Here is a 24506-nt window from a genome sequence, read left to right on the forward strand (position 1 = left end):
TTCTAGAGTGTCACACACTACAGCCTATTTGGTCCAAGGCAATAAAGCTGTTACACAAATACATTTTGAACGGCCATACAAGGTTTTGCTGATGGGTGATGGGGCCCCTTTGCATCAGAAGGTCTTGATGAAGCTACTTGTAGATTTTGGATACCTTATTAGTGAGGAAATGTATCCTTCAAGTCTGGGTAGTAGCTGATTCCCCATCTACTACCACATGGCTGAGTGTGATGTGAGAGTTGAATGAATGGGTGGGTAAAATGCATAGTCAAATGACAGTTGTATAGAAGAAAAAAATATCAAGCCCTTTGGAATCCCAGACACACTTCTTAAATATCCAGCTTTTTTTGTATTATTCTTGATGTAAAGGAAGACTAGAATGGGGAGGGAGATGAGAAGGGTGGGATAGGAGGGGGTTGCAGTAAAAGTGGGGAAAACCTGGATCCTTTTGCTTGAGATGATCACACCAAGGAGTGTCCTTTGACATGTCTCTATTTACATTTTGTTTTCACTGTTCTGTTTACTAATGTTACTACTGTCAATTATTATTCACTGTATCTTTAGCTCTCTGGTTGTACATTGGGATTTTTAATAAAGAAATTAAAAAAAAAAAGAAGCAAACAAACAAAAACAGTCACACACTCGCTTAGCAAAAACCAATCTAAGATTAAGTTTCCAGCATTAGGACAGTGTGTTTTTGTGCACTGTTTCTCCGAGAAGGGAGGGAATAGCTCATGACCTAATTTGCAGTAATCTGACTATATTTTAATTCTATTTGCAGCCATCTATGTTGTGCACGTTATTCCCTGCGTTAGTGCCCTCTGAGCATGCCAAGCACGCTAACACCAGCACCAATCCGGCACTAATCGCCTCTAGCACTGGAGTTAGGTTTGAAGCATCAGCCTCTGAGTGACCAGCATTTTATTTTCATGTGCCTCAACTGTTATCCTTGGTTCTGTGACTGACTATGTGTGACCTCCAGAAGTTACTGTACATCACTATATCTCAGCTCTAATCCCAGGCTTTGCCACTGACGATTGTCACTTTCACTCCCTGTGCTTTAATTCCTGGCTCTCTGTGACCTCAAGGAGTCATTTTGAGGATAATTCTTCAAGGGGTGCCTAGATTTAGGCACTAGGAAAGCACCTATTCTATAAAGAAAGTAGGTGCCTACTTTTCTGTACAGAATACTAGCATAAGCCATTTTATGTGTGCCTACTTAGCAGGTGCAGATTTTTATACCAGCCATAGAGCTTGTGTAAATGATCACACCTAGATTGCAAAAGAATACACAGAGATTATAAGGACCATGTGCTTAGCTCATGCTTTGCTCAGTCTGTGCCCATGTGAATATTCACCTACAAAGTACACACCGTGGCATCTTAGCACATACAGGATACCATAAAGCCAGAAAGTGATCATGTATGTGTATAAGTGTGCACATACATGCATAAATTACTAGATTAGTGGCATAAATATGCTGTCTTGCTGCCTAAAATAGATGGCTTCTTATAGAATTACCCCCTTTATGACCCTGTGCTTCAGCTCTAATTCACAACTCTGTCACTGGCTCTGTGTTTGAGTTTAGGGGAGTCTCAACTTTAATCCCTGACTCTGTCACTGACCGTGTGTAAACTTGGGGGAGTCACTTTGTGTCCCTGTGCAGCAGCTCTAATCCCCAGCTCTGTTACTGACTCTTTGCGTGTGACCTTAGGAGTCACTTTATCTTCCTCTGCTTCAGGTCTAATTCCAAACTTTGTCACCGACTTTCTGTGTATTTCACCTTGGGTAAATCACTTCATCTCTGTAGCCCAGTAGAAACTGCTTCCAATTGAGCTGGAGGTCCACAGAGGGAACTGATGGATGAAAACTGGAAAAAAATGTAAGAAGGTGCTTCCCTGAAGCTTGATCTTTATACCAGCTTAGTGTCTATATGCACCCAGGTTTCCCTGCAAGAGGTTTAAGAAATAGTGACTGTCAGCCAAGGAATATTTTAATACTCCTTCTGTAGAGTGGTTTCAGCAGTTCCACACTTAAAGGTCATTTTGCTTTGCCTTACACGGGAAAGTTAATGAGCCCTTGTACCTTTGTAGGTACAGACAGGATTAAGGGACATTTTTTTCTGAGTAAGCAAAACCCATAATTACTAAAACTTGTTTTGTCACAGAAACTGTAAAGTATATCCTGTCCATTGCAGGTATTCCATTGAGCCAGACTCAGAATCTTCCCTTTCTAAATTTTGATGAAGGAAAAGGATACAAGAGCACACACCAGTGGAAAGGCCATACCTTTCCCACACAGGCATATTTACATCCAACCTAGCACAAAGACAAATTTTGTTGATGCAAATGCAACAAAGGGTTCATTGCCTGGATCAAAGAGAAAACAAAATCTATATCTATATATGTTGTGGAAAAGAAGATTCAGAAGACATACATTTACCACATCTACCATATTGAAACAACATGGCAGATAATCATGGAGACAGACTGAGATGTGACACCCCTTTTTAGGTGTTCTCATACAAAGGAAAATAGGAATGGCTTATATAGAGGCTGTTCATCTGTGAACTTGTAGTGGGAGATGAACTGCCAAACAGAATGTGTCAATAGTTCTGAGTTTACTTTTGAGAACTTAAGACTTCAGTATTCTAACCAAGTGCTTATCAACTCAATGCTTGAGGCACACCTAGTCCCATCAGGTTTTTAGGATATCCACAATGAATATTCATGAGATAGATTTACATGCCAAGGGGGCAGGGCATGCAAATTTATCTCATGCATATTCATTGTAGGTATCCTGAAAACCTGATGGGACTAAGTGTGCCTCAAGGACTGGATTGAGAAGCACTGTTCTAACTGAAAAGTTTGTTGGATCAGGGCTTCTCAACCCAGTCCTCAGGGCACACTCAGCCAGTTGGGTTTTCAGGATATCCACAATGAATATGCATGAGATAGATTTGCATATCAAGGTAATGCATGCAGATCTCTCTCATGCATATTTATTGTGCATATCCTGAAAATATATACTGGCTGGAAATGCCAGAGGACTGAGATATATTATTGGCTTCCATTTTGTGGAGTTTTGCTTTTTCATATTCCATTTGCAATAGCATGCTCTGTAACATTTTTGTACACATAAAAACCTGTCAGTATACAGGGAAAATGAACTAATGCATGGTCTGTTCTTTAGTTTGTCTTTAAAAGAGGCTATATACAAGAACACCATACATGTGTACTCTTAGTGCAATGATTCTGAACCATTTCCCAGAGGCACATTTAGCCAATTGGGTTTTCAGGGTTACCATAATGAATATGCATGAGATACATTTATTAGAGATCCACTGTATGCATATCTATCTCATGCATATTCATTGTGGTAATTCTAAGAAACTGACTAGCTAGGTGTTGCTCCAGGAGAGGATTGAGAAGCACTGTCTTACTTGGAGTACCCTTTCAACTGTATGTTAACTATTCCTTAAATAATTGGATGTGGGAGCTTCTTAACCCCTGCACGCCACATCATGTTAGTCTTTACATTAAAATGGAAAGAAAGAAAAATATCTAAGTATGTATGGATATTCCCCCATCTTCACCCCTCCCATCCCTCCCTACAAACCCCAAACCCTCAGCAGCAATGATCAGACAAAATTAATTAGAAAAAAAATCTGACATCTATATTGCAAGCACCAACAAAAACCCAAAATCAACAGCTAAAAGGACAACTGTGCTGAGCTGTGAAATCTCCTAATGGAGAGTCTAAAGTCTTAGGCATTTAGCGCAATGCTCAAGAAAGTCCCAATGTATCTGATGACAAGTCTTCTTTTAGGCAGAAGAGCATTAACAAGTAATGGGAAGTGGCAGCGAAGGAGAAAGAGGAAAAGAAAGGGTCTTACATATGCCACCCATCTTTTGCAGTCTATGACTGCTGGACTGCTATTGTTGACAGTCTTGAATATTGTGCTTAGAGACTAACCTTCCCACCCCAATCCAATCTTCCTTTTGTTCGTTCAGTGAGCACCATCCTCTATGAGTCAATGGGAAATCCAAAAGGGATTCTTGCAAACCAGTTCCAGATGGGAGGGTCTCACCTGACAGCTTTATTTAAATTCTAAAAAAGTTGAAAATCTAGGCCCTGACAAAGTTTATTTGTGAGTTACAGCTTGTAAGTTGAACTGATATGCCCTTCCACTCTCTGGCATTCAGAAAGGCGTTAAGATGGTGGAACAATGAACATTCACTTCTGACATTCCTTAAAGGTAATGATCTTCTGTGCCTCAGCTTGGGTGGAAGGTCCAGACAACTCACACAGTAGTCACTGAGAGAAGAGGGTTGTAGATCCTCTTGCCATCAGCCGACCGGCTGCCATGAGCCAGCATCTCCTGGATGGTAATCCAGTTGTCCAGGATCTTCCTATTGCGCTTTTTCATGGTCTTGCGGTGGCTGAGACTGATGATACTGAGCTCTGGCTTGCCCTCTGCACCTTGTTGCTCCCTCAAGCAGTCCAGACGACTCTGCATCATGAATTCCCGCCGTTTCCGCTGCTCCCGCGCCCGCATCAGGTGTCGTTTACGTTCTTCCTTGCTCCAGTAGCGCCCCATCTTCATCTCACTCACCGCGTCATCATCAGTAGTCATTCCACTTCTCTCCTCTTTGATTTTCATGGCTCGAGCCTTAAGAAGGCGGTCCCGGACAGGTCGCTTGGCTACATACCGTGTGCCATCACTGCGCACCTTTACTTTCCATTCCATGCGAGGCTCAGGCTGTGGGGGAACTTTAGAAGTGCTCAGAGAGTCTTTGCACATGCTGACCAAACTCATGGGAGCCTGTTCCAGGTCCTCCAGAGACTGCTGGTGTGCTAGCTGCAGACAGCTCTGGTAGCGCTCACCCAACTGGCCTTGCCCATTGGTGGAACGGTGGCGCCTAGACAAGTAAGGGCTCGCCTCCCTGCTTGCCCGTTCTAGGGCTCCTGCATGGGCTACTTTGGGGCTGCGACGAATCCGCTCTTCAGAGTGCCGGCGTCCTTCCCCATCTCCACGGGAGATCGAGCAGCGGAATTTGGCTGGACTCCCCTCAGGGCTCCCTGGGTATGGGAGTGAGGCCTTTTGTGGAGCCCAGTTGAGATTTGTGTTTGAGATGGCTCTTTCTGGGCTGTGGCGAAAGATGGTGTCAGTCACTCTCCTAAGTGGACTCTCTGGTGTGGGTTCTGTTACTAGTGGGGTGCTGCGGCAGCTCTCCCCAGTGTTATAGGCACTGGTGCTGTCCCGATCAGACCTCTCTGGCAGCTCAGTGATGTCAGAGAGCTCATGTGCTTGTGGGCCTCCAGCTGTGCTACCCCCAAAGTCATACAGGCCTTCCTCCTCTAACAGCCAGGCCTTCATACAGCGCTCTCGCAACTGCTGCATCTTTTGTGCTCGCAAGATGTTGCGGCACTTGAACTCTAGGTGGCGCAGCTCCTCCTCCAGCATGGCTACCTCATGGCCCAAGCTCTCATTACGGTTCACATCAAGGGCTCGGCCTCGGCGGAACAGGGATCCCAGCTCATTGCCGTTCTCCAGATGGCATTTGATCTCCAGAAGCTCACGGTAGCGCTCATATGCCTCATCAGTCAGTCCAGCATCAGCAGCCAGCAGCGAATCCATGCTAAAATGGAAATCACGACTCTGCAATGCCTCTCCACCACCACCCTTGAGGTGGAGCCGACGCTGGCTGCCGGGTGTGTTGGTAGCATTGGTAGTGCTAGCACTGGTGGGGTCATCACCCAGCAGATCATGCTCAGAGCTCTCCTCATTACGTGTGCTCTCATCTGTCCGTCCCACACCGCTGTCCAGCTCCTGGCTGTTGCTCAATGCTGTCATTGCACCATGCAGTCCCTGGTCATCCTCACCCTAAAAGATAGAAGGAAACAGGGTTTAGAATACTGAGACATACTTGCCACTCTGGGAACAACTATAATTATATTAAAATGTATACTGGATGACTTCTGACACAATTTAATATCTGTCTGGTTCATGTTGCATGAGTGTTTATGACCTTACAGCCAAGAGGGAACACATATGTGAAATCCTCTCTACATCTCCCCTTTTCCAGGATTTACTGGAGGGGAAGGGAAAGTATGAGTTGGGAGAGATTAACTGAGTCTTACTTTTCTTCTGACAGTATCTTGGCCTGAAGCCTGCAAAGCTGTAGTACTTTGCTCTCACAACCCAAGGAGGCAAGCAGATGAAGTTGGTAATGATTACAGAAAAGATGCCACCTTGAAAATGAAGTTGCAGTAGTAATGAGCTGAGGAGGGGGGACTATGTGGCTTCTCAGGACAGTTACTGTCTTGCTGCTGTTTGCTAGCCTTTCTCTAAGTGATAGACATGTCAGAAATAATGAGCAGAAGCAGGGAATGTGGAATGATGGTTCTCCATGGACAAGCAGGATGAGTCAGCCACACACTGGTGACGTCAGCTGATGAACCCAGAAGTGGATTATGCTCTCCCAGAGCTCAGAGGAAAACCTTTGAAAGGCTCCCTCTGAGCATGCATTACTTGCCCACTATATAAGTCCCTGCATGGCCCTTCCCTTCCAGTTTACCTCATCCACCTGGCTTCACGGACAGATCTATCTGCTCTTCTTTCTATGACCATGTCGGACCCTTCACAAAAAGATCACAGCGCAACCAAGGGGTTCAAGAATTGCCCCAGATGCAAGAAGAAAATGAGCATGACCGACGCCCATGAGGTGTGCGTCCGAAGCCTGAGCATGGCTCACCTCATGGCCACCTGCCCCCTGTGCCTCCAGATGTCACCCTGGGCCCACAAGCACTGACTGCATGCGCTGAAGGACTTCCTCATTGAGAAAACAAAGGAACTCCCAGCCAAGACCCTGAAGAAGAAGAAGGGAAAAAGAGCCCTGGCCCTCTCTCAAGGCCAGGAGCAACCATCCACCTCAGCCACTGCCATGACGCTCCCTCCCGACTCAAATGGGGGCTGAGACTGGCTTGGACCACCCCCTCCCTGAAACATCCCAGCGCCAACCCAAACTCATGTGGGACAAGAGTCAGACCTGCATTCCACAGCGGCTCCTGCATCAATGCCAGCCCCAACCTGGCACTCTGAAGCTGTGTCATTATCTGGGCCAACTCCTGCTCTCACACTTCCCATGCAGACACTGCTTCAGGCTTCTCTCTCGCAGGCCACAGCTCCCAGGCTGATGCTGACTCCGACTCACAGCCAGTGTGATGCGGCCTCAGTCCTGCTTCCGATGGCAGCTCCAGAACCACGGATCCCCAAGATAGCAACGCCCTCAAACATGTGAACTGCAGCACCGGCCCCTGCATCAGGAGACAATCATATACAAAAGATCATCCTGCAGCTGCATGGCCCGGATCGACCTCCCATGCTGCTAAAGACCGACGCTCTAGCACACCCTCTGGAACTGATGACTCCGCCCACAAAGGGCCAACCCACACCAGCAACCCAAGGCTTGGTAAGGGTAAGAGGAGACAATCCCCTTCAGCTCACCAGAGCACCCCCAGGTACTCTGAGTGAAAAAAACGCTGCAGAACTACCTCCTCCTCTTCCTCCTCACCACTGTCACTGCAGGGCCCCTCAGGAGCCATCCCTACCAGGCCCACCGGTAATGGGAGCACCACACTCAGGATTCCAGGAAGTCACAACCTTTCCACCAACCACACCAGCAGCTTCGTAATCTCTTTAGCCAGCTCATTACACAGCTCTCCTTCCTGTCCACAGCTTCACAACCGCACCTGGGACTCACAAACCATGTGGACCCCTTGCTGACAGTGCCAAGAGCTCCTGAAGGGGTATCCCCCTGACAACCATCTTCCTCGGAGGACTACCCCTCAGACCAGGAGAGCAAAGCATCCACCTTGGACTGTTCAGCCTCAGATGGGGAGGACCTCCACTTTACCACAGCCCAGGACTGGTCGGGCATCCTCACTGATCCGACCCCCCCAAACACCGCAACAGGCCTCATCTCCAGAGGATTTAACCTATTGGAAGTTCCTCCAAAAGGTAGCAACCAACCTCGCACTCGCTCCAGCTGAGACCCTGGACCAGCACAATGAGACATACCAAAATCCGGGATGGCGATGCCAGTCTACAAGCTCCTCTTGGACTACCGAGATAAAATCTGGCAGACTCCATTCCTGGGGTCTGCCGTATCATAGAGACTAGACCTCAAGTACCAAGTCCTCGCCTGCCCTGGCTTTGACAAGCCGCAACTCCCTCACCAATCCGTTATTGTGGAATCTGCCCTGAAAAACTCCACAACCCACACCAGTGACCCCCCCCTCCCCAGGAAAGGATCTGAAATTCCTGGACACCATTGGCAAGAAAGTGTACCATGGAACCATGCTGAATACCAAAATCAACTCCCACCTCTTCCAACTTATCCTCTACAATGATGCACTCAGAAAGAGAATTGAGACGACCCTGTCCTCCCTTCTACTGGACACAAAAACCCACTTCTCTACCATCCTCTGAGATATGGAAGAAGAGGGAAAACACATGATCAGAGCGGCCTTCGGTGCCTTTGAAACCTTTCCCCGGACAGCTGGAGTCGCCACAGCAGCAAGACGCATGGCATGGCTTGGGGCCTCTGGACTCCACGAGGATACACATGAACGCCTTGCTGACGCCCTTGCTCGGGGGAGAATCTATTCGGGGATAAAATCAGAGACAGTTAACACCATGAAAGACCACTGCACCACCTTGCAAACTCTACTGACGGTCTGGTATGGCCCACCCCATCACGAAGACAACAAACCAGACATTACCACACACACACACAATGTGAGGCATTAAGACAGCCCCTCAAAGTAGCACTCCAGCCACTAGAAACCTCAAGCCTACAATACAACCTACCAACAAAGGCAACATCCAAGGGAACGAAAGCACCAGAAACCAAACCCCGCCACAACTTCAAAAGGGGGCTCCAACTTTTGACTCCAGACTGGCAGTATCCCCACCAGTGGGTGGCCGCCTCTCCCTCTTCATCGAATTCTGGAGACAGATAATGACAGACAAGTGGGTCTTCAGCATCATATGACATGGGTACCGGATCAGATTCCACTCCCTCCCAGCACCCAGGCCTCCACCCAGACGCCAGACCCTGGAGCCTCTGACCCATCTCATTTGCAAGGAGACCAGGCCCTCCTCCAAGTGGAAGCCATCAAGCCTGTTCACCCAGAGGAGCTCAACCAAGGGTTCTACTCTCGCTATTTCCTTATCCTAAAGACAGGTGGATTCATACCCATCCTGGACCTCCTAGACCTCAACAAATGCATCCTGAGGGAAAAGTTCTGAATGCACTCATTGGGAACCATCCTCCCTCTGATCTGGAAGAACGATTGGCTATCCTCCCTGGACCTCCAGGACGCATACACTCACATTCTAATCCACAAATCCCACAAGAAGTTTCTACGTTTCGTTGTCTTGAGCCAACACTGCCAATACTGAGTCCTCTCTTTTGGCTCTCCTTTGCATCAAGTGTGTGGCAGTGGTAGCAAAATCTGCACACAACGCAGCATGGTCTTCCTACTCTACCTGGGAGGACAAGCAATATCACACTTAGCACAGTGCATCGCAGCCTCCAAAAGGGTGTTGGCACGGACCCACCTGTGTCTTCTAGGACACTTGGCAGCATCAATTCATGTTGTACCCTAGCAAGCTATACAAGTAACCACTCCAGTGGTACTGCCAGAGAAGATGGAACCAGCACAACCAGCCACTGTCCCATCTAATCACCAATCTTCTCACGAGGTTTTCAGGTGGTGGCGAAACCACAACACCTACAAAGGCAAATCCCTCCAACAACCTCAACACCAGCTCACAGTCACCACAGATGCCTTCAAGCTTGGATGGGGAGCCCACCTCCTCCACCTCCAAACCAAAGACACCTGGCCCCCCTCTGAAACAAAACACCACATCAACCTACTGGAGCTTGGATACATTGGGAATGCACTCTGGGCCTTCTCTCCCTGGATCTCCAGTAAAACCATCCTGCTCTGAACAGACAACTAGGTTGCCATTTTATATCAACAAACAGGGTGGCATGGGCTTCTGGTCCCTTTGCAGGGAAGCATGCAGGATCTGGACATTTGCCCTCTCCAAACAGTGCCTCCTACAAGCCATCTACCTGCCAGGACTCCACAACACACTGGTGGACAGCCTCAGCCAGAAGCTAGATTTCCATATAATGGTCCCATCCAGTGGCGTAGCCACAGGTGGGCCTGGGTGGGCATAGGCCCACCCACTTTAGGCTCAGGCCCACCCATAAGTAGCACAACTCTGATGTGGCTGGCGAGCCTCAAGCCTTGTCAGCAGAAGACTCCCAGCATCTCTCCCTCCCCTCCTCCAAAGGCATTTTGGCATCTGTCAACCACCCAACCTCTCTGTACCTTTTCAGTTTTTCAATGTTTCGCAAACAGCGACTCATACCCGCAGCTCGTGCCAGTTCAGAGCCTTCCCTCTGATGTAACTTCCTGTTTCCATGATAGTGGTACCAGGTCAGAGGGAAGGCTCTGGACTGGTGAGAGCAGCGGGTATGAGTCACTGTTTGCTGACAGTGAAGCACTGAAGATTTGAAAAAGTATGAAGGGAAGGAGGGGAGGGTGTAATTGAGAAATTATTGGTCGCCTGGGGGGGGGGGGGTTGTGGAGGGAGAGATGCTGGATGGGATTTTTATGCCCACCCACTTTAGGCTCAGGCCCACCCAAAATTGGGAGTCTGGCTACGCCCCTGGTCCCATCACCCGGTGATTGCACAGCAGCTGTTCCGCAGGTGGCGCACTCCAGCAGTGGATTTCTTTGCCAGTGAAGCCAATGCAAAGTGCACACTATTCTGCTCCAAATGGCCCTCACAGCTCAGACTGAGCCATAACGCCTTTGTGACTCACAGGAGATCATCCAGAAGGCCACCATCATCCTCACTGTGCCCTACTGGCCCAGACAAGTATAGTTTCCCTTCCTGCAATGCCAGGCAACAACACCATCGGTACGCCTACCGAGCCAACCAGACCTCATCACTTAGGACCAAGGTACCACACTACACCCTGACCTGAGGACCCTGGCCCTCTTGGTGTGGATGTTGAAAGGCTAACCCTGGCCCCATTCCACATGTCCCCAGATGTCACGGAGGTCTTACTTGCAGCCAGGCGGCCCTCTACCAGAAAATCCTACGCTCTCAAGTGGAAAAGATTTCAGATCTGGTGTACCGCCATGAGGGTAAACCCTTTCTCATGCCCCAACCTGCAGGCCTCAAACCTGCCTCAATCACAGTACACTTGAGCGCCATCTCCAGTTTCCATGACAGAGGAGGAAGGCCTAGCCTTTCCCAACAAAGCCTCTGCGCACCAGCAATGGGCCATGGCCATCTCACTGGCCAACCAGCACTCGGCCTCTGCAGAGCGATAACCTGGTCCTCCATACACACTTTCACGAGACACTACTGTTTGGACCACCCTCTACAGACGACAAACGAGTTTGGCCTAACAGTCCTCAGGCAGTTACCACATTGGGGGGGCCCCACAAGACCCAGGGACACTGACCTGAGCTACCAGCCTGCCCCGAAGTAAGACATTTTGTTATTTCTTTCCCCTTTGTGTTCTTTCCCCTTGCCAAGCGCATGTTGACTGACCAGCCAGTTTGGTACTGTTCCTCTTGGTGGCATTAGTGCTGTACACTTCTTTGCCACATGGGTTAGAGCCTAGTTTATCATTTTGGTACTGTTATATTCTAAGTTGTCATATTGGTACTATATAAAAAAAATGCACATTCTTTTGTTTGGTTAATAAAGTGCAGCACCCGTTTTTCATTGTTTGGTTAATAAAGTTCAGCAAAAACTAGAGCTCGATGCCTTGCTTGATACTTTCTCTGCCCCCGCAGGCTCATCCTACCTCACCAGGACACCGGGCTCTCAAAGGAGCCCTTCCTATGGGCAAAAAATTACATCAGGCCCCTTCTCACCCCTCAGCTGGAGAGTCACCAGTGTGTGGCTGACTCATCCTGCTTATCCATGGAGAAAGTGAAGTTACATACCTGTATTGGGGGTTCTCCGTGGACAGCAGGATAAGTCAACCACACAGACCCTCCCTCCTCTCCTACAGATGAGTCTGTGGGACCAAGCTGGAGACACCTGGAAGGGAAGGGGCCAAGCAGGAACTTATATAGTGGGTGTGCTCAGAGGGAGCCTTCCAAAGGTTTCCCTCTGAGCTCTGGGAGAGCATAATCCACTTCTGGGTCCATTGGATGATGTCACCAGCGTGTGGCTGACTTATCCTGCTGTCCACGGAGAACCCCTGTTACAGGTACGTAACTTCATTTACTGTCACTGCTATATTGTACTGCTAACTCTGTTTTTTCTGTTTCAGACCTGAATGACATTCTCTTTCTATCTACCTCCCTCGCCCTCTTTTCTGTACCTTTCTCTTCTTCTCTACCTGTTCCCATCTTTCCACCTCCCTTTATGTCTATATGCACAGCCCCCAGTTTCCTGCGGCAGCTCTGATGTGGATTCTACAGAAAGACAATTCTGCATCAATTATACATAGACTGCCATGTTAAAAAATTTATTTTACTTTATACAAATACACAGGTCAATTAGCAGTGCATATCTTCAGTGCTACTATACAGATAGGTGACGACACTGAATATATGGATAATGTGGACAGTGCCATTGGCTATTCTTACTGCTAATTAGTTTAATTCAGGACAGCCATTTTTCTGGCTTAAACTGCCTAGCTCTATGTGACCCTCTCTGGGAACACATGATTAAAGTCACATCATGTTTTCCCATAGACAGTCACATATTGCCGCTATATATATAGCTGGGTATTCTGCCCTACCTCTGTCCTAGTACTATCTAGACCCCTGATGGCGAACCTATGACACGCGTGTCAGTACTGACACGCTTAGCCATTTTCGGTGACACGCGGCCGCATGTGGCCGCATACAGAGAAGCAGCGGAGTTCCTTGCTGACACCCGGGGTGGATCGCCGATGCGCCCCCCCCCCCCCCGGTGCAGCGCAACCTCCTCCCCCCCGGCGAAATCACCCCCCCCCGGTGCATGTTTACCCACTGGGGGGGTGCCGTGTGCGCTCCTATTGGCTCCCTCCCTGCTGCTCCCTCTGCCCCGGCTCCTGCACGGCCGTTAGGGGATCTTTGACCTCACTTCCGGCCGGCGGAGCAGAGAGCAGCGGAATGCCGTGGGGGACGCATCTCTGAGGGCCCTGTGATCACCATTACCAGCAACCATCATCCAATCTACTGTTCTGGGGTGTCGTGGATTTGTAATTGACCATCATTACTGAGATAGGTGAGGGGGAGGCTGGGAGAGGCGAGGGCATGTGCTATGGGTGCCGTTTCCCGCCATTAGAAATAGCGGCAGCCATCTTAATTTACATAAGGTGGTCAGTTAGGCTAGTTAACCCCTAATTGCCTGCAGGGCTAACAGGCTATCTATAATTCTATCTTCTGTCTCTGCTCCCCTGATGGAGAACCCAAAAAATAAAAAACCAAGGTTAAGTAAAGGAAGTGGTAGTAGCAGTAGCCGACCCTTTCAAGAGACATGGACCGAGATGTATGGCATTATAGAAAAAAATGGCAGATCATTTTGCGTTCTATGTACTGAAACGGTAGTAAGCAGAACGTGGAATATAAATAGACATTTTGAAACTAATCATTCCCAGCTCTTGAAAAAAAGTGAGGATGAAAGGAAGGAATACATTTCCAGGCAGCTACACTTTTATAAGAGCCAATCTAAGTCCATCCTTAAATTTGTAAAAGGTTCTACAAATTTAACATCTGCAAGTTTGAGCATTGCTCACTCCATAGCTCAGCATGGAAAAGCACTCAGTGAGGGAGAATTTATTAAAGAAACTCTCCTAAGATGTGCACCAGTTCTATTTCACGATATGCAGAATAAAGATGCAATTATTAAGAGAATATCTGAGTTACCACTCAGTAGAAATATCATAAAAGACCGAATAATGAGACTGAACACAAATGTACAACATCAATTAAAGAGAGACATAAGTAATTGTAAATATTTTTCGATCTCTCTTGATGAAACTACTGATGTCACATCACATGCTCAGTTGGCCATTATTGGTCGATATTCTGATGGTCTCACAATGAGAGAAGAGTTGATAAAGTTAGTATCAGTGCCAACAAGTACATCAGGAAGCGAAATATGTAAGGTTGTTATACAAACATTCCGTGACCTAAGCATTGATATCTCTAAAGTTGTGTCAGTGACGACAGACGGGGCACCAAACATGGTGGGGAAAAAAGTTGGATTTGTCAAATTGTTTACGGAAGCTATTGGACATCCGACTGTGCCTTTTCATTGTATTATCCATCAGGAGGCTTTATTTGCCAAGGCAGGATTCACCGACTTAAACGACTTAATGTCAGTTGTTACAAAAATAGTTAATTTAATAGCTGCTCTCCCCCTTCACAAGCGAGAATTTTCTGCACTTTTACTGGAGGTTGATTCCACCTACAGTGGACTGCTGATGTACAATAATGTAAGATGGCTGAGCCGAGGCAAAGTTCTTGAGCGCTTTGTGGAGTGCTTTGAAGAAATTAAGGTATTTCTTGAGGATAAGGATCTGGGAAACTTTCCTCAGCTCAATGATGATAAGTGGGTCAACACCCTGATGTTTTTTACAGATCTCTCTGTTCATATTAATGAACTGAACTTAAAGTTACAAGGTTTTGGCAAAAGTATTGACGTTATGTTTGGATACATAAAAGCTTTTGAAAGTAAACTTAAAATTTTCAAGCGAGATGTAGAAACTAAAACTTATAAGTATTTTCCTCGAGTAACAAAAGTATTTTGAGAAGGCCAGTGCAGCTATACAAAATGAAATGGAACCCTTGCATATAAAGTACCAGCATGTTTTAGACTCGTTACTTGACCAATTCAGTGATAGATTTAATCAATTTAGAAGCCTAGAACAGACCATGAAAATAATTAAGTATCCTGATGTAGTAGTCTACAGTAGTTTGGAATTAAATGGTTTCCAATGGATGCAAATTGATGATTTGGAGATGCAACTTGTAGAATTTCAAGACAGCATCTGGGCTCAGGTGTTTGTCGACTTGAGGTCAAAGCTTGAGAATCTGGAAAGGTGCCGCTTGGAGAATCAAGAGGAGTGCCACTACGAACAGGAAATTTGGAGTGCTTGGAACCGATTACCAGACACTTTTAGCACCCTGAAAAATATAGCAATGGCTTTACTCACAATTTTTCCCTCTACGTACTTTTGTGAAACCTTATTCTCAGCGTTAAATAATATCAAAACCAACAAAAGAAACAGATTGACAGATGAAGTTAGTAGCGCTTGCTTGGGCTTGAAGTGTACAAAATACCAACCTTCAATTGAAGATTTAGCCAATGAAATTCAGCAACAAAAAAGTCACTAATAGGCAGATTAGTTAAAGAATTCCCCCTCCCCCTCACTTATCTTAGTTCACGGCACCCCACACAAGTTAAATAATATCAAGACCAACAAAAGAAACCGACTGACAGATGAACAAAGAAGTCACTAAGTAGGTAAGTTAAATAATTAGTTTTTGGTTTATTAAATACAGTTTTATATTACAATTATACATTTTTGTTATTTAAACTATAAATATCGCGAAATTATGGTTTTTTTCTCGAAGTGACACACCACCCGAGTTATGCTCGGTTTTTTGGCGAATTTTGACACACCAAGCTCAAAAGGTTGCCCATCACTGATCTAGACAGTGACATGGCAGTTAGATTTGCAGCAGCATTGTCAGGAGAGCGCCATTTAAAATCTATAGATAGGGACCGCTAAATGTATAAGCCCCTTGGACCTGAAAATCTTTTGCTAATCTTTTGCCAGCCTGAAAATTCTCAGAGTTACAATCAACTGAAATCTCACACTGGAAAGCCAAGTGAAAGCCACAACAAAGAAAATGTTTAACTCAATGTGGAAGCTCAAACGAGTGAAACCTTTCTTCCCGAGGGAAATATTTCGCAACTTAGTACAATCCATGGTACTAAACCATCTAGATTACTGCAACGGTATCTACGTGGGATGTAAAGAACAAATCATAAAGAAACTCCAAACTGCTCAAAACACAACAGCCAGGCTTATATTCGGAAAAACAAGATTCAAAAGCGCCAAACCTTTACCAGAAAAACTACACTTCTATGTATGTTACACTGGCTCCCAATCAAAGAACGTATTGCGTTCAAAATCTGCACCCTGGTTCACAAGATCATCTACGGCAATGCCCCGGGATACATGATAGACCTCATAGACCTACCAACCAAAAATAAAACGAAATCAACACGAACATACCTAAATCTCCACTACCCAAGCTGCAAAGGACTTAAATACAAATCAACCTATGCATCCAGCTTCTCTTATGTAAGTACACAACTATGGAACGTGCTTCCGACCGCTGTGAAAACAACATACGACCTCTTAATCTTCCAGAAACTCCTAAAGACTTACCTGTTCAAAAAGGCATACTCAAACGAGTCAACCTAAATGCCTAACCCCGCAACACAACAATATAAATGTTCATATTGGACATAACCTACTCTTCCCCTTGACCCCCAATATGTCTATCAATTCTGATCACTAGTCTGTTATAACCTCACTTTGTATCTGTTCATACAACTGCCACTACCAGGGCCAGTCTTAGCAAGTGCGGGGCCCTGTGCAGACCAATTTGGTGGGGCCCCATCCTAGCCCCTCCCCACCCTAGCTCCGCCCCATTGATAAGATTATTCCATTTTTAGAAAATTTTTTATTTATGAAATTTCAAATAAAGACAAATGAAGCTAAATTGTACCACTTGTACAAAAAAACTGATTGAAATAATAAGCACAATGCTATCATGAATTCCCCCTCCCCAGAAATTCAGTTCAAGTCCACTACAATTAGTAGTTCCAATTCTCATACACGCACCACTTTAGCTAACCTCTTGATCTTTTCCTGTTACTGCCCTTCATAAAACACTGAATTTTGACTTAATCACTGATGGGAGAATAATAGACTACTGTAATAGTATTTACCTTTAAAATGGCGCAAAAGGGGTTTGAAACTTCCTTCTTCCATATAAGAAAAGCTATCATCATACCTGGCTTGCCGTTGAATGGCAGTGGCACAAACTTGCTCCAGCTCGAGCTCCACTTGACTGTCTTTATTTATTTTTAAGTCCCACTCACTCGCACACTGGCTCACCTCCGACCAGGCTCCAGACAGCTTTCCCGCTCAGTGACTCCCGCCCGCCAAACAGGAAATACCTCATCAGAAGGCGGGACTGAGCGGGAAGTGAAACGGGGTGAGCCGTCACTGCAACTCTCTGTCGGGAGCCGGGGCCGTCGCGCTGGCGCTGCAACTGTCGGGGTCCAGGGAGGCTGCTGACAGCGGGCTCAGCAGAGGGTGGGCACCGTGCCGCAACGTGGCTGGAGCAGAGCGGCGGTGGCCGAGCAGGATCATGATGCGGTCATCTGAGCGGGAGTCGGCCGGAGTGAGGCAGAGTTGAGGCGCACTGTGCGGGGCCCCCCTAAGCACGGGGCCCTTTGCGGCCGCCTTGGTCACCTCTGCCTAAGACCGGCCCTGGCCACTACGGCACTATGTAAGCCACATTGAGCCTGCAAATAGGTGGGAAAATGTGGGATACAAATGCAACAAATAAATAAATAACATCTTTTTTATGTATCTTAATTTATTGTCTTCTCTTTTTTAGTTGTTTTTATTTTTGAGTAGGGGTAAAGGGATCACACTGATTGCTTCAGAGAAGGAAGAAGGAGGGTATGGACAAGAAGACAGGCAAGATCAGTGATGGTAAGGGTATGATTGGGCATACAAAGAGGAGCAGACATGATCAGAGACTGGGCAGGGAAAAGGGAGATGGAGTTGCAGGATCTGGAACGAGAGATTTGAGACTGGAGAGGGGAGCTAGAGGAGAGGATCAGAGGAAGGGTGAGATGAAGAGGGGTAGGAAGGGATCATAGTAACATAGTACATGACGGCAGATAAAGACCTGTACGGTCCATCCAGTCTGCCCAATAAGATAAACTCATTTTACATGGTATGTGTTACTTTATATGTATACCCGAGTTTGATTTGTCCTTGCATTTCTCAGGGCACAGACTGTAGAAGGGTTTCAATTCAGTATTTGTAGGTTATTAATTCCTTCTGCCTGTTGGACAAGCTTTTCATCCTGCTTTAGGGTCCATGCAAGGAGCAGTCAGCCTCTAAGTTTCTGTAGGCTCATTGGATTAAGGCACACATTGAAGCAGCTTACATCATTAAAGTGGCCCTTGGGGGCCTCAATGCCCATTCAACTTATGCACAGAGACACTGAAGGACATCTGTAAAGCAGTGACATGATTGTTCCTACACTCATTTGTGAAGCACTACAAGATTGATGTTTTGGCCAAGGGTGATGCAGCCTTTGGCAGAGCGGTAATTCAGGGAGCCTTGTCTTCCCCCACCTAATAGGATATTGTTTGGATACATCCTGCTTATCTGGACTGGTCTAGCAGAGATGAAAAAGAAGAAGAAATGTATTCTTGTTAATATACTTTCTTGAGTCCTGGTAGACCAGTCCAGGATCCACCTTGGCTGACAACAGCATATGAGATCCTCTCAGGCTATCTTTGATTTCCCCTTTGTCAACGAGAGTACATATTCAGACATGTTTAGATTTAAATTTCAAGTTACATTAAATTCTGCAGTGCTTATATGGGACAGTGGATCTAGCTCTGCTGTGGCATCGGCACACTGGAGCCTTCCTGACTGCCTCAATATCTCTACCTCTATCTGCTGGTCAAGAAGGGATATAGGCTGCTTGCTTGGACTGGTCTAGCAGGACTAAAGTAAAAAGGAAATTAACAGGTAAGAATAAATTCCATCCTAACTGTTCCACCCCACTTAAGATTTTATTGACTTCTATCATATCCCTGAACTCTCGTCATCTCCAAGCTGAAAAGTCCTAACATGTTTAGCCTTTATTTATAAGGGAGGTGTTCTATCCACTTTATTATTTTTGTTGTCATTCTCTGAACCTTTTCTAGTTCCACTATATTCTTTTTGAGATGGGAATGATTGAAACTGCATACACCAGTCAGGTGTGATCACAGATTCATAATGATTTTCTCAGGTTTGTTCTCTATTCCTTGTCGAAAAATCCCTAATATTTTATTTGCTTTTTTTGGCATTCGTGGCATACTAAGCTGAAAATTTCAATGTACAGTCCTCATTGGCTCCAAGATCTTTACTTGTGACGCCTAACATAGAGCTCAGCATTTTGTACCTGCAGTTGGGATTATGTTTCTCTATGTGGATCACTTTGCACTTGTCCACATTAAATTTAATTTGCCATTTAGATGTCCAGTCACCTCACAAGATCTCTCTGCAAATTCTTGCAAAACTTTGCATTGTAATAACGGAATAATTTGGTGACATGTGCAAATTTGATCACTCCACTTGTCACTTCTGTCTCCAGATCATTTATGAATATGTTGGACAGCACTCCACTACTGGCCCTCTTCTATATGGATAACTGACCATTTAGTCCTACTTTCTGTTTCCTATCTTTCAGCCAGTTTATAATCCACAAAGGGCATTGCTTCCTATCCCATGACACTGATTTCCTAAGAAGTCTCTGATTAGGGACTTTATCAACTGCTGTCTGAAAATACAAATACACTATATCAACTTGCTTGTCTTTATCCACTTGTTTGTTTATACTTTAAAAATATCTATGCTGATGTATTCTCATTAAGCCTTGTTCTCTGAGGACAAGCAGGCTTTCTTATTCTCACATTTGGGTTCCTGGTGTGGATGCTGACTAGTGAGTACAGTAGAAAATTCTAGCAGCATCCCACCATGCATGCGCCGGTGACTTCCAGTCTGATGTGTGAGCGTGGGTCCTCCAATCTTCTTTCTGCAGAGCTGAGAGGATGAATTTGCATGTGCTTTTAAAAATGCAGGTGAGAACTCAGCAGGTGCTCAAATGGAGCATTTGTTTTGGCTCCTCGAAGGCCAGAACATTAAATTTAGCACTGGGGGCATCGACCTCCATGGCTGCTTTCACTTCAGCATCCACTGGGAATGCACCAGCATTGAATGGGTTTCCACCTGCTTCGACACTAGGTGCTGGTAACAGGCCCCAGGATCAGTGAGCATCAGAACTGACACCAAGGATGCGCACGGATTCGGCGACGTCCTCATTGGCACCTGGGGATCGAAGCTCTGTGCATCGGGGGAAGCCCAAGAGGAGCATTGGGACATCGGATCCTCTGATACCCAAGAAGTGCCAGGGCCTGGAGGAGCATTACCCCTTCTTAGAAGAGGTGCCAGTGTGCAAGTCATCGAGTCATCACCACCGGTGCAGCACTGACATCTTCTCAGGCTGCTTCTACCTGGCTTTTGCCGATGCCCACCTTTGATGAGCAGTTCCACAGCATGCTCTGAGAAGAACTGGTGCAGTTGGTGCAGAGGGCTCCCATTTTGGCATAGAGAGCACTTGTACCACCAGTAGAACAGCCCCAGGTCCTCTCTGAGGTTATATTTTTATTTGTTTATTTATTTATTTGCACATTTATACCCCACATTTTTCCCACAGTTTGCAGGCTCAAAGTGGCTTACAATGTACTGATAGCCTATCGCCAGATCAGAGGTGATACGGTTACAATTAAATTAGATAGAATAGAAGAAACAGGGAAAGAAGAAAATAGGGAAAGGATAAAAGAGTCTAAAATGGTCCGAAGAAATGTTGTTAGGATGGACTTCAGGTTATATGATGACTCCTAGAAGTAGGCTGAACCTCTAATTCGACTGGACACACCAAGATGACCTTGCATGATGGAGATGGAGCTGAAATCTGCTTCTTTCATCCGTCCACTCCTGCTCCCATGGCAACTGGCGCAGTGACCCACTCACCCTCCGACATCTTCAATGATAAACAGCTGGATGAAAAGTGGCAGCCAACAATCAGTCGATTGGACTGCTGTCACTGAATATGCAGATCTAACTCAGTTGGTAGTAACCAGTGTTTTAAAAATGCTGATTTCACGGGCTGAATATTGCCTACTGTTCATCGTCCTTCAAAGTTGAATCTAGCCAGACACCCAGACTACGAATTGAAGACTGTTGGGGGTGTAAAAAGGGCTGTCTCATACACTCATGGTACTGTGGGCTTTTCTGTGTTCAATTTAAGGAGATGTGACAACATCCAATTTGAAATTCTTTGAAAGCACAGATCCATGTATGTAGTTGTTGATAGCTCATCCAGTGTACTTGTTAGAGGGAAGATTATTTTCACACCAACCAAGGTCACAAGGAGTCTCAGTGGAATTTGAAACAGGCTTCCCCAGTTTTCAGCCTGCGGCTCTAACCATAAGGCCACTGCTCTTAATGTCTGTTTCCTTCTGAATCTTCAGCTCCTCAACGTCAATGTTGGGGCAGGCAGTACCCCCTTCTACATCAGGGGAGGAAGCTTCTCCGGAGTCTGAGGGTAGGACTGCACCTCTAGGCTCTTCATCTGATTGGGACTTCCCATGGGAGTCAGATGAGGATCCACATTACTTCTCAGAGGAAGAGTCATATGGAATTCCATCTGATCCCTCTCCTCCTCAAGAGAGATGAAAATCTCCACCTGAGGTGCTCTCTTTCACCAGTTTTGTGAGAGAGATAGATGCGGCCATCCCATTTAAGTTGGAGACGGAGAAGGAGGCCAGAGCAAAGAAGTCTGTTCTGGGCTATAAGTCTCCTCCTAAGGAAGGGGTCACTGTACCACTGCACCCTATCCTTAAGGATGCACTGTTAAAGAACTGAGAATCTCCCCTCACAATGCAGGTTGCATCCAAGAAGGTGGATATGTAGTATTGTACCCAGAAAACTCCCAGATTCAAGAAGGCACAATTGCCACACATCTCCATGGTGGTCAAATCTGCTCTCAAATGGGCCAAAAGTTCTTGGTTTCATGTCTTGGTGCCCCCGGGACGAGAGGCCAGAACTTTGGATTTGTTTGGGAGGAAGACATTTCAGGCCTCAATGCTCGTTGCCCACATCCAGTCCTACCAGTTCTACACGAGCCTTTACCTGGAGTCTTTGGTGAACAGTACACCAAGTCTGGCGAACTCTTTCCCTTCGGAGCAGGCTGCAGAGCTTCACCAGCTGGCCAACAAACAGATGGAGTGTAGGCATTACCTGGTCAGGGGCTCCTGTGATACTTTTGATGTGCGTCCAGACTCTGTGGCATGAGTGTGGGGATGTGCAGACTCTCATGGCCGCCTGTATCTGGCCTGGAACCTGGGGCACATATTGTGCCGTGGGGACAACTTGTTTGGAGAGAAAGTGGAAGAGGTCGCTGACCTCATTAAGAAACATACGGATACTATACACACTGTCTCTCAGCATCCTCCATCTGCATCTTCTTCAACAAAAAGATTTTCAACTGGGTCTAGGCAACGTTCCTACTACTCTCAAAGGCGTAGCTTCCCACCACCTGCTCACTCCACTCAAGCGACTCAGACCCAGTATCCCAGGTCAAGCCAGCCCCGTCCTCAGAAGTCCAAGCCAGTTCCCCAGTCAAAGCAGGGCACAGGCTTTTGACTGGCTCCAGAAGAGCATAGCCGTTCAAAAAGTATCAGTCCTGGATGGCCTACCGGTTGGAAGGAGGCTCACTTTTTATCAGCACAGATGGCCCCTTGTAACCTCCCAATGGTAGGTTCTTCAAATAGTCCATCTCGGGTACGCACTAAATTGGTATCAGAGATCTCCAAATTGCCCACCAAGAGTGTCTTTCATAGTTCTCAGCATAAACAGGTATTTGCAGAGGAAGTCTCCAACCTACTACAGGCCCAATCGGTCAAACCTGTACCACCAGGGGAAGAAGGGAAGGGATTCTATTCCAGGTACTTTCTTGTGACCAAAAAAAATGATTGGATATCAGCCCTGAACAAATTACTAGTCAAGGAAAAGTTCAAGATGCTTTCCCTGAGCACCCTTCTTCCTCTAATTCAGAAAAACGACTGGCTATGCTCTCTGGACTTGAACAATGCCTATACCCACATTTTAATACTTCCAAGTCACAGGAAGTATCTCAGATTTTGAGTGGGGAAATGTCACTACTGGTATCGTGTTCTGCCTTTTGGCCTAGTGTCTGCCCCCAGAGTTTTCACCAAGTGTCTGGCGGTAGTTGCAGAGTATCTAAGTAGACTGGGGGTATATGTGTTTCCCTACCTAGACGATTGATTGGTCAAGAGTGTATCTCAGGAAGGAGCCAAAAAGTCAATAAGGATGATTGGGTTTGTCATCAATTACACCAAGTCCCACCTGCACCCATTTTGCAAATTGGATTACATAGGAGCCCTGCTAGATACAGCGCAGACTGGCCTCAACCATGCATGTTGCTCCCATGGAATGTTGCCACTTGAGAGTGGCCCAGTGATCTCAGGTGACAGGGAACCTAACAGATGTCATTTCTATACCACCAGAACTGGCACATGCCCTTCTCTGGTGGACAATTCAGTTCAATTTAACTCTGGGACTTCCATTCCAAATTCCACCACCTCTGAAGGTGTTGACAATGGATGTATCCAATGTGGGCTGGTGGGGGGGCTCATATAGATGGGCTTCATACTCAGGGCTGGTGATCCACTCTGGAGGTTCAGTACCACATCAGTCTCCTCAAGCTCAGGGCCATTTGGAACACTCTAAAGGCTTTCAGAGATTGATCCAAATTGTTCTCACTCAGAGAACCAGGTTGCGATGCTCTATGTCAACAAGCAGAGGAGTACGGGGTTCTTGTGTCAGGAAGCAGTGGGCATATGGTAGTGGGCTTTATTTCACGGTATGGACCTCCATGTTACTTATCTACCAGGCAAGAACAACTGCCTGGTAGACAGATTGAGCAGGATATTGCAACCACACGAGTGGACTCTAAACATGATTATAGCCCGGAAGATCTTCTGTGAGAGGGACATTTCCTAGGTGGATCTTGTTCGCTTCATGAGAAGTTTGTTGCTCACAAAGCCCCCTACCAAACCTCCCACTGTGTCATGAGATCTCAACATAGTCCTCACCCAGCTGATGAAAGCTCCTTTTGAGTCTCTGAATTTCTGTCATCTGATTTGACCTGGAAAGTTGTGTTTCTGGTGGTGGTCATTTCAGTTCGCAGAGTCAGCAAGCTTCAGGCCTTAGTAGCTGATACACCTTACACTAAGTTTCACTTCAGTTCACAGTCAGTGAGCTCCAGGCTAAAATTTCATCACAACAGAGTGGTCCTCTGCAAGCACCTTAAGTTCCTTCCTAATGTAGTTTTGGAGTTCCATCTTAACCAGTCAATTGTTCTGCCAACATTTTTCCCCAAACCACAGGCCCAACCTGGCGAAAGTGTACTGCATACTTTAGACTGCAAGCGAGCCTTAGCCTTTTATCTAGAGCAGACTCATGTCCATAGACAGTCCACTCAATGTTTTGTTTCTTTTGACCCCC

The 24506-nt window shown here is 46.3% G+C and overlaps 1 protein-coding gene across 2 annotated transcripts in view; it reads right to left on the minus strand.

Moving 5' to 3' along the window:
* Window positions 1-4303: 4303 nt before the first annotated feature.
* The window catches only part of PDZD4 (PDZ domain containing 4), a 56643-nt gene continuing 36440 nt past the window's right edge, over window positions 4304-24506 (minus strand). Inside the window, exons 7-9 of one of the 2 annotated variants that reach the window (XM_030192421.1) lie at window positions 12418-12459; window positions 7307-7320; window positions 4304-5843 (exon numbers count right to left, since the gene is read on the minus strand). In XM_030192421.1, the coding sequence (XP_030048281.1) occupies window positions 4304-5843; window positions 7307-7320; window positions 12418-12459 (1596 nt within the window). Of the gene's footprint in view, window positions 5888-7306; window positions 7321-11917; window positions 11924-12417; window positions 12460-24506 lie in introns of both variants that reach the window. The other variant, XM_030192420.1, reaches the window with a different exon arrangement.

This window comes from Microcaecilia unicolor, chromosome 2 (genome assembly GCF_901765095.1).
Source record: "Microcaecilia unicolor chromosome 2, aMicUni1.1, whole genome shotgun sequence".
NCBI classification, from domain to species: Eukaryota; Metazoa; Chordata; class Amphibia; order Gymnophiona; family Siphonopidae; genus Microcaecilia; species Microcaecilia unicolor.